The 11478-nt window shown below is 38.9% G+C and overlaps 1 protein-coding gene across 1 annotated transcript in view; it reads right to left on the reverse strand.

Annotated features, from left to right (window-relative positions):
- Positions 1–1240: 1240 nt before the first annotated feature.
- The window catches only part of Smp_145870 (abhydrolase domain-containing protein 4 (S33 family)), a gene marked incomplete at its 5' end in the record, with an annotated part of 14541 nt that continues 4303 nt past the window's right edge, over positions 1241–11478 (reverse strand). The window contains 2 exons of the mRNA XM_018789165.1: positions 1241–1779; positions 6496–6736. Of these exons, the coding sequence (XP_018654635.1) occupies positions 1495–1779; positions 6496–6736 (526 nt within the window). The 3' untranslated portion in view covers positions 1241–1494. The remainder of the gene's footprint in view (positions 1780–6495; positions 6737–11478) is intronic.

Genomic DNA, 11478 nt, shown 5'->3' on the forward strand with positions numbered 1-11478 from the left:
TTGTATATATTGAGACCACCGAGTAAGTAATGCAGTTGTTAGAAAACAGGTACTAGGTAAGGATGGCAAATCGATTGATGAAGTGGTGAAACTTCATCAGTTGAGATGGCTGGAATACGTGCTACGTATGTCCGACCACCGACTGCCCCGACGTGCAATGCTTTATGGTGTAGGAGTAGGTTGGAAGAAAGCTAGGGGCGGCCAGAGCAAAACGTGGCACAAGTCCATGAAGTCACTGACAATTGGACTGAGCCATGTTGGTAGGTGTAGACTACCTGGTTGGGATTCGCGAGATGATAGCAACCGATGGTTAGAGACCTTGAATGACATGGCTCAAAATCATTTGCAATGGCGCAGGTGCATCCACTCTGTGTTCTACCAAGTTCTAATCCTCTGAATTCCTCATGTCCCTATCCTTTTTCTCTTTTCAAATTTATTTCACTGTATTATACTCCTTCAATAACATCTTCAAACCCTAATCTTTCACATAACGCTTATACTCTTACTAATTCTACCACTATGGGATTTGAATCGACAACTTCACAACAACACAAAGGACATGAAATGAAATGACTTCATCTCTGTGCTAATGTGGTATGGCAGCTCGAACTGATGTACGTACGTACGAAGTTCTACGCTGTGACTGACTGACAAGAGAAATCCAACTGTTATTGCCCAGATATTAGTTAAAATAAGAATAACGTACAGATATATCACGTTTCACTATGATGACTTTCATGTTATAACATGGCGCCTACTTTCATTCATTGGTGTGACTGATGGTTAGTGTATTAAAACGTTTTAAAATTCGCTCAATCACATCCCAAACTGTTAATAATTGTTCATTTATAGAAAATAAGGTCACGACTCGTGACTTCCTACATATTCATCGTACGCCTAATCATGGAAGAAAAACGATATCGTTTGAATAGGATTTCCACCCTTATATTCACTCATAATTACCTTTAAAACAAACAGGATATAGATTTTCATTCATCGATGTTAACTAGAATGTTGTAGGTGCTCACATGCACTGGGAAGCTCATAAGTAAACAGAGTCAAGACAGTCACGAACAGTAAATTAATTCGAGAAGAGAATGCCAACGTGTAGGATACTCAAAAACATACATATGCGATTACGCGGATTGAGAGAATCAGTCGTCATAGATCGAAGAAACTATTCACTACAAAAAAGTGCGAAAGGCTACAATACACTTGTTTCAAAATTAATTACTCTTGCTAAATAAACCAAAAATTTAACTAGGTAAAGAACATCGTGTTATTTTACTGCGAAATTCAGAGAAAATTGCCCATACATTTGACAGGACAAATTGGTTTGTATTGTCCACATAAGACCACTGATCCTGATGTAATAAAACATTTAGGAAAAGCCTCTGAGAAAGCTTCAGAAAAGTTACCATGCCTTTACTCCTGAATAACACGAACCTATTTATGCGAAATAACATTAATCAGATAGTGGACAGTTTAGTTCAGTTAAAAAACCAATAGATGTAATTTAAGACAATGGTACCTTGGATGCTGACAGTTAATATGATAGACGTAATCCAAAGCTACAGACCCATCCAAATCGTTTAAATCAATAGAATTCAGTGTATTGGAACTTGATTTATCAGAGACTGTCCCCTCAGCCTTCACCGTTATGTGGATCGGTGACGGAGGCTCGAATACATCATCTTCACCATTAGTTGACTGAATGTGTTTATCGTAAGAAACATTATGGGTCGATTCAAGTTGTTCTGTTCGAGGTATTTCTGTCATCTTGGGGATTCAAAAATGTTAGAAATTAGAATTGTAATCTAAATTTACATATTATCGTTTACTCACTGGACATTTTCAACAAGAAAAGTGTCTAACATTGTGCATAAATTTCATGCAATTTATAAAAAAATCTACTCAAATTACGGGGAGCGCCTGAGACGAAATCGTCGAACCGAGCAACATATTACCAATTCACCAGTATGAACTGCTAAGGAGAACTCAGACTGCCTAATTTTTTGTAATTACATGTTATTTCTTTTTCTTAGAGAATAATCTCGATAGCACTTTTCCAAACTATATTTCAGTAATTACCTATACTGTTATTTGATCAGTTGTTTTTAATTACAGTTTGACAGTTGTGTTAAGCATCCCAACATCACTGGGTCTTACTTTGTAAACGAAGTTGTCGAAGTTTTGGTTATCTGTTCGAAAGATAAAGTTGTTCTAAGAAGTCCCTTCACCAATTGGCGTGTGGATTACTAACGTCGAAGTGTTTTTCTTAAACGTCCGGTCTGTCAAGTTCCCATTAGTCTTTTTAGTATTAAAAGATTCTCAAATTATCGTAGACCCAGCCGAAAACCAATCGCGATTACATTAAAAAACTTAAAATAAAGAAACAACCCACAATTGATAAATCCTGATGAAAACAAGTTCAAAATCTACTTCCAGGTTTTAAAGTTTGTTTATTGACGAAGTAGATACCTCTCTCTCTCTCTTTATATATATACATAACTATCTTATCAACCTTCATAAAATATATATTTACAAATATTTATAACTTCGTAGATGATTGATTGGTTTATTAATTCTTGTAATGATAAACCAACTCAGCCTTGAGTCTGTCGAGGGTTAGTAATCCCAATCCGTGAAAAAGAACTTTTCTAAAGCAAACGCCAGCCAGAAAAACCCACTTTAATTATTTAAATTCTGCTCAAGGAGTTCAAGGGTTTTCATTTAGAAGAGTTATAATGCCTTATGATAAAAGCCAAGATCCTTCGGAAGTCACGAGGCCGATGCCCCTTCTAAAAATCAGAGCAACAATTAGCATAGGCATATGGAAAGTCCTCACAATGAAGCAGACTGGCAGGACCAGTCAAATTGTTGGGGAGATGAGATATAACCTGGCGGAACCTGATATAAGCGAAACCCATTAAAGTAATCAGAGTTTGCGAAACTGATGGTTGTTGCTCCTTATAAGCATACGCAAATAAATTTTGCAGTACTGTCCAATTAACGTAGACTATGCAGTAACAACAATCATAATGATAGTCACTGGACAAACTTCAAAGTGGCATTTCTTACTTCTCTTGAGGCTTAAGATATATAAAGTGTGAATCGTAACCTAGATACCATCATCTCAGACGACACATCCACATATATTCGTCCTGAGCCCAAAAACTCATCTGCTACAAGAAGTGGAGTAGCTTGTGCCTCCATAGTGCGCATGCATTTTCATACAGGCACTAGTAAAAACCTATTTAATGAGTGTTACAGAAAGTCTCACGGAGTTTGTGTCAAGAGCTATAATTGTTCGATTTCAGAAATGCTAAACCAAACTGAATCCCCTAAAAATGCTATCAAGAATATTAATCCTCGTGACTTATACTAAGCATCGGTCTGCAACTGTATTAGCTTACACGTGACTACGTCACATCTACTCGCTGCACTAGAAGAGATTTTGATCAACATTTTGGAGGGCCACACTGACAGAGAATTGAGTTAATTATCGACATCTCAGTTAGTGAGTCCAATAACATAAACACAACCATGTAATATCTAGCTTTCACGATGGTAAATTAAACTACATAAGAACTGCCTTTTTAATTGACAGTATAAGTCGATGGTTATGAGTGTAACGTTACGAGTATTAGAGGATTGTAACGTACCAATACATTACGGCTCTGCTAACAGTAACTACAAACTTGCTTTAGTTGCAAACCTGCCTGATGATTTTAGATACTCTCTCAGGCTATCCTATTTGACAACTGCCACTAACTGCTTTTAGAGGAATATCGTCACCTCATTTTTTAACCTTTTCTCCCTCAACTGCCGTTCTATGAGGTCCCTAAATGATGAGAACGATATTCCTGTTTTTAAAGTTATCCTCCAGAAGCTCTAATCAAATGCTAATTGGAAGTCCTCTTTCACCAGACTATAAACTTCATAGTTTTATAAATCCCCTCTCAGAACTATCCCTTGATAAATCACTCATTTAATTGACCCGTCAAACTTCCTCTGTAATTTCAGGCCACGTCTCGTCAATCACCACACTGCTTTCCCGCATATCCTACGTGTTGATTACTCATCTAATGAATCTCATGAAGACGAATATAGAGTTCATACTCTTACATCACGTTCGTTTTCGTCTTTCAACAACTTACATCCCCAAAATAATCCAAGCAATTCATCAAACTCACATCATGCATCGATTTGTGACCTGCTGAAAAATTTGCATCAAGACTCATGATGTATTTTATCTTCAAAAATTCCCGTTTTGTCATGAATAAACTCAATTAATAATGTTCTGTGTTGATTAGTCGTAACCCATTGGCCTTCTGAATACCATGGGGTTGGTGCTCTCATAACACTACGAGTGGACATATTTTTTTAGACTGACTAGCATGCATTGATGTCGAGAGTGATTACTTCGATCCATCCATGTTTGTGGAGCGCAACCTTCTGTTTTTTGAGGGTTTTTTATAAACGAGGACAAGGAAACTAATCGGTGATATTAAGGTCGTTCTCCTACTCTTGTTACTTAGACTCACGTTACCGATCTTATATTGGCTTCGCTACTTTACTAAGATAACCTATAACATACTAACTGAGGCCCTTACGTTATGATCCCATGGTTGGCACTTGGTGAAAAAAAGTAATAAAGAAATAAATATCAGATAATAAGAAATGAAGTTGCTAGGATCTCTAAACATTTTCTCTTGCTGCATTTTCGGTTTCAATGAAAGCCCTTCCCGATTCTAACTTTAAATTTCCCTCTATTATTGGAGTCCATTCCACCCTGCAACATATCACAACTCATTGTTCTCCAAGGTCATAATTTCTATGAGATGCCATTTTTGTATGGATTGAGACAACTGTGAAATTATAATACAGCACTAACATACACATTTATTCAGTAGTTAATATATAGGCATGAATATTCTGCTATATGGTTCCACTGATTTTATCCTATTTAAAGGCCTGTCTGGATAGCTTCTTATCTGTTAGTCCATGTTGCAAATTATTGATCTTGCTTATATAAATGACATGAACCTGCTATACCAGAAATTCTCTTATCACGGTATTCCTTATTACAGATGACCATGATCCCGTCGAGAACTTAGGCAAATCCAAGTCAGTGTGGTTAATAATATTGTGGCGAGTATACGGATTTATAATACAAGACAGTAATCAACAACAGACGAACAATAACAGAGAAAGCTAAGGGTGGAAAATCCTGATTGACGGCTTATGTAATGCGATGAGAAACAGACTTAAGTAATAATGAAATCCAGTTTAGAGTCAATCGGGAAATATAAAAAAGAGATCATTTTAAGACTTTAGATTTACAGAATCAACGAGCGGATCTATCTACATTACTACATTTCGGAACAGTGGACACCAACCCTGAGATACAGGCACACCCAGCTGACGAGTCTCAAATAGGGTGAAACGCACGTCCTGAATTTCACTGCTAGCCACCATATATCTTTGCTTATAATGCTTGTGACTTAAGGCAATATCGAGGCCATCCGCACAGGATGCACATATGCCAATAAGAGACTGATCAATTGCAATCCTAAACATCAATGGGAGGACACGAACAAAAAATACAAAGTGACAGCCATTGTTTCCAACTACAGAGTACGGTTATCTTATACACCCCGATTAAAAAGTAAAGCATATCAAGAAGCCCTGTTTTTGGCTTTACAAACTGTTGCAACCTCCTGATATCCTCAATTCTATTCTCATTCTAACCTATTCATCTGGAATTGAGCACTGCATATCGATGTTAACAATGATTGGAAGTGCTTAAAACCGATGAGAACCACTCCAGTAGATGAAAATTAACGGCCTTATTAACCCTAATTAACATCTTACACTTAACAGTCATATCCGTTTGTAAACAAACAGTCTTGATGAAAAATTCGAATTAGGCTAAACTGCTTGGGAAACAACTCTGTGCTGAAGTCACAGGAATACTTAACAATCAACTATGAATAATTTAACGTGATATCGTAAATGTCTCCAAAATTTTCTCTGGATTGAATAAACTCATGCTAAATGCAACTTCAAATATATTAAATCTTAATATACAATAAACCACACAACAGAGAAGTAGTAGCTTAGCATTTAAGCCATCCGACATTCGGCCACTAGGTTCCAAGTTCGAACCCCGCTCCATCTCCTTCGGTTTGGACAGCCGGGTAATATCATGAGACCTCACTGTGTGGCTCGTACTCAAGTACCTGATGAATGAGTTCGTTCAATTTATTTAAGTATTATCGGACAAAAATTACTAACCCATTATTAGCAACTATGTAAAACGTGTGATTGTAGTTTTATAAATTACAGTGTATAGCTGGACCATTAGGTTTTCATAATAGGCTAATAAGCGTATTGTCTCTTTGAAACATTTTTATACCTATCATATAGTTTTTTTTCCGACAGACAAAAACAACTCTTTAGATAACAAAATTTATCGGAAACATATCTAACCTCTTCAGCGCGAATGGGCCTTTGATCGAAAAACCCTCTTAGATCCTGACGGAAATAGTGGATAAGGCTAGGCCCGAAAGGCCCGGCAGCACGAAGAAAGGATAAGGGATTAAAGGAACGAAATAAATGACGAACAGTTGAAAATATCCATGCTTGAGCTGCGCCCACATTCGATTGATCTTTAACTTTTAGGGGATCCTCCACAAAACCCCAAGGATCCGCTAGGATCAAATGAACAACCCTAATTAGAAAAAATAAAAAGCATTGACAATTTCCAATAAGCAAAGTCACTATTTTAATGCAATTCATACAACACTCAAGTATTTTATGATTAGAATAAAGCATTTCACGACGTACAAATTTCAAGCTGATACTATATTGAACCAAGAACAATAGAGCACTAGCTCAAGTCCCTATATTTCGAAACAGAGACATCAAAAAGGAAAATAAAACTAAACAGAAACAAGATTAAATGAAAAATAAGTGGGTCCAGAGCAGGGAAAGTCAGTAGAGCTGGGCTACTGGTGGTTTAGAGAAGCATTAGTACAATTTTACTTAACTCAGATTGGAAACAAATTGTTTCATGAAATGGGTCGATTTTAAAGCATAGCAACCCAGTGGCTTTCAATTAATATTTCCATTCGAGATGGACGAATAGGAATATACTATAAACATTCTGTATCACAATCTTCTTAAACAATTTAAATATTTCATCCACAGGATTATGTTCATTCAGTGCTTTAAACTGTTCGGGTGGATAACGTTTTGAAAGTATTCCCTAGATTCAATAGCCACTCCTTACAAACGCTTAACAGTCAATCATAACCAATGTAGATCCTAGCATATAGCTGCATAATAAAATGAAGTTAGCAAGCTTAGTGCCAAATGAGTTCATATTATAGCAGTATTATTGATGAGAACGACTAAAAACCAAGAATATGGTTCTAAAGAGTATAAAGACAGAATATGAATCAGCCACAACCTGATACGTATGTACATCGGTTCAAGTTTCCATAAACCATTAGTGCAGAGATCAAATTGTCGGGCCAAATCTCAGAAAAGTAGAGGTAGTAACAGTATCAGTGGTAATAGGAAAGATTTGGGATTGGAGATACGATCCGAGAAAATACAAACTAGTGAAATAAAGAAGCGAAAAAAAATAGAAAATTTCGGATCTAAGAATTCCAAGGAAGACAAAGAATGGATGTACCTGAACCACTGCAGATGGTCATGAGCCATGTCATTCAAAGTGTCTAACCACTGATCACGATAATCGAGAGAAAGGGAAACTTAAATTCTAGAGGAAGATCAACAATAAGTGCATTTGAGTTAGTGTGACTGGTTCTGAACTGTTACTTGACGTCTACAACTGACGATTGTGGCTACCTTGTAGAACAGTTAATTATTTCATTCATTGATGCCAAGTCTTAGTTAAGACGTCCCTAGGTTTATTACAACTGACTCCCATGCTAACTAGCGTTGCGCGTCAGGGTATGAGGTGGTTGGGCAAACATAACACGTCTCAACTATCTCGATCGGTAGATTTGGTCTCACTACTTGATTTCCTATAGTCACCTCCATACTCGAGGAAAACACTTATGCTCAAACACTTATATCCTACATAGGGCCTCTACATTTATAAAGTGTTTCTCATGGTTAAAGTGTACGTGTATTTTTGGGTATACAAATTACAAATCATAACTCCACCTACAGTTCTTCTAGAGTTAATGCCAGTCCCAAGCCCACAAAAATGGTGAGGGTTGGACGTGGGATCGGCAACCTCATCTAGCAGAAAACAATCTTGCTAAAAAAACATCGACCTGATTAAACAGATTAAACCATTTAAACTCTGCCCTCCGAGTTCAAGGAAGAATTATGACGCTTCAGGATGAAAGCCGAGATTCTTCGGAAGTCACGAGGCCGACACCCCTTCTAACAACCAGAACAGCATTTTTTTATAGGTATATGGAACGTCCACACAATGTGGGAGACCGGGAAGGCCTGACGAATAGCAACGGAAATGAGGAGATACAAATTGACAGTACTCGGAATCAGCGAAACCCAATGGACTCAAGCTGGACAACAAAGGCCAGATACGCGAGAGATGCTGTATTCTGGTCACGAACAGAAAAATGCTCCACACACTCAGGGAGTTGCTCTAATGCTGTCCAGGGAAGCACGAAATGCACTTGTAGGATGGGAATCTCATGGATCCAGGATCACCAAAGCATCCTTCAAAACAAAGAAGAAGGGAATCACAACAAATGTTATCCAGTGTTATGCACCCACTAATGATAGCAACGATAACAACGACAACGACAACGACAAAGATCAGTTCTATGAGAGGCTGCAATCAATCATAGCGAGGTGCACAGGGAAATATCTGACCATCCTAATAGGAGAAATAAACGCCGAAGTCGGAATGGACAACAATGGATATGAAGATATCGTGAGACGACATGATCTGTGGGAAAGGAATGAGAATGGTGAGATATTTGCATATTTATGTGGATTTTAAAATCGTTATAGGCGGTACAATATTCTCAACCAAACGCGTATACAAAGCTACATGAGTCTCACCGGATCACACCACGGAGAACCAGATCGACCATATTTGCATCACTCAAAAATTCAGAACGACAATGGAAGACCTGGAAACCAGGAGATGAGCTGACGTAGCTTCAGATCACCACCTGATGGTTGCCAAGATGAAACTGAAGCTAAAGAAACACTGGACAACTGGAGAAACAGCATTACAAAGGTTCAATACAGCCTTCCTTAGACATACTGACAAACTCAACAAGTTCAAGATAACTCTCAACAACAGGTTCCAAGCCCTACAAGATCTATTCAAGAGAGAAAAAACTACTATGTAGAACAACTGAGAAGGGATCAAAGCAGAATTAACCACAACGTGTCAGGAGGTTCTGAGCCGAAAGAAGAAGCATCATCACAAGGAATGGATCTCTATCGAAATCCTAGACAAGATTCAGGGAAGGAAGAACAAGGAGATAGTTAACAACAGCTGAACAAGAACAGAGAAGGTCAAGACACAAGCTGAATATACAGAAGCAGACAAGCAACTGAAGCGGAGCACTAGAGCCGACAAGCAAAAATATGTGGAAGACCTAGCAACGATAGAAGAAAAACCTGCAAGAGAAGGAAATATCAGACAACTATATGACACAACGAAAAAACTGACATGGAAATATAGTAAATCAGAGAAACCGGTCAAGGACAAAGAGGGAAAGCCAATCACCGAGATTCAAGAACAGAGAAACAGATGGGTGGAATACTTCGAGGAACTCTTAAATAGACCAGCTCCACTGAACACAACGGACGTCGAAGCAACACACACAGACCTCCCTATCAATGTCACTCCACCGATGACCGAAGAACTCAGGGTGGTTATTGGAAAAATTAAGAGCTGGAAAGCAGTGGGACCTGACAATATACCAGCTGAGGCGCCGAAGTCAGATATAGAAGCAACTGTAATCATGTTTTACGTTCTATTGGGAGGAGGAACAAGTGCCGACAGACTGAGAGGAAGGACACCTCATCAAAATACCGAAGAAAGGAAATCTGGGCAGATGTGAGAATTACAGAGGCATCACACTGTTGTCAGTACCGGGAAAGGTTTTCAATAGAGTGTTGCTGAACCGGATGAAAGACGAAGTAGACGCCCAACTTCGAGATCAACAAGTCGGATTCCGTAAGGATCAATCGTGAACAGACCGAATCGCAACACTACGGATCTTCGTTGAACAGTCAATTGAATGGAACTCGTCATTATACATCAACTTCATCGACTATGAGAAAGTATTTGACAGCGTGGATAGGAGGACTTTATGGAAACTTCTTCGATACTATGGTGTACCTGAGAAGATATTCAACATCGTCCAGAATTCATACGACGAACTACAGTGTGCATGGAGGGCAACTGAAAGACGCATTCCAATTACGGACCGGTGTCAGACAAGGCTGTCTGCTCTCCCCCTTCCTCTTTCTTCTGGTGGTCGATTGGATTATGAAGACCTCGACATCTGAGAGGGGACACTGAATACAATGGACAGCTTGGAATCAACTAGACGATTTGGATGTAGCAGATGACCTGGCCTTTCTATCCCATACACACCAACAAATACAGATAAAGACAACTAGTGTAACAGCAGCCTCTGCATCAGTAGGCCTCAACATACACAAAGGAAAAGGCAAGATCCTCGAATATAACACGGAGAACACCAACACAATCACACTTGATGCAGTTCTGAAAGAGGTGGGCAGCAGCACCATCGATGAACAAGGAGGATCGGATGCAGACGTAAAAGCGAGGATTGACAAAGCAAGGACAGCATCCATACAGTTGAAGAACATATAGAACTCAAAACAACTGTCAACCAATACCAAAGTCATAATCTTCAATACGAACATCAAGACAGTTTTACTCTAAGGAGCTGAAACTTAGAGAACTGTTACAATTATCACCAAAAAGGTACAATTATTCATAAACAGTTGTCTACGCAAGATACTCTATGTCCGTTGGCCGGAAACCACCAGCAACACAATTGATCAATCACTGCGTGGCGATCAATGTCATGTGTGTCAAGTCCTTCTTAGTGCTGATCGAATGCTATCGATCAAGTTGCAATGTGGCCACTAGTCTAAATGGCTCGACACTGCTTGCACTATGTTGAGATAAGATGGTGGTTGGAGGTGGTCAACAGGAAACCCTGGACCCGGGTTTCGTGCTACTTGGCACTCGTCAGCAAGGTGTACCTGTAATCTTGAGGGAACTGGTGCTCCCTGATGGATTCGATTCCGTGTCACTCGATAGCATTCGATCAGCACTAAAGACTTGACACGCATGACATTGATCACCACCCAGTGATCAATCAATTGTGATTACATCTCAGTCCTACAGGAGGTCGATTGCGGCCCGAATAGCTCAGTGGTAACATCTTTGACTGTGAAGCTGAATGACAC

Source organism: Schistosoma mansoni, chromosome W, assembly GCF_000237925.1.
Source record: "Schistosoma mansoni strain Puerto Rico chromosome W, complete genome".
Classification (NCBI taxonomy): domain Eukaryota; kingdom Metazoa; phylum Platyhelminthes; class Trematoda; order Strigeidida; family Schistosomatidae; genus Schistosoma; species Schistosoma mansoni.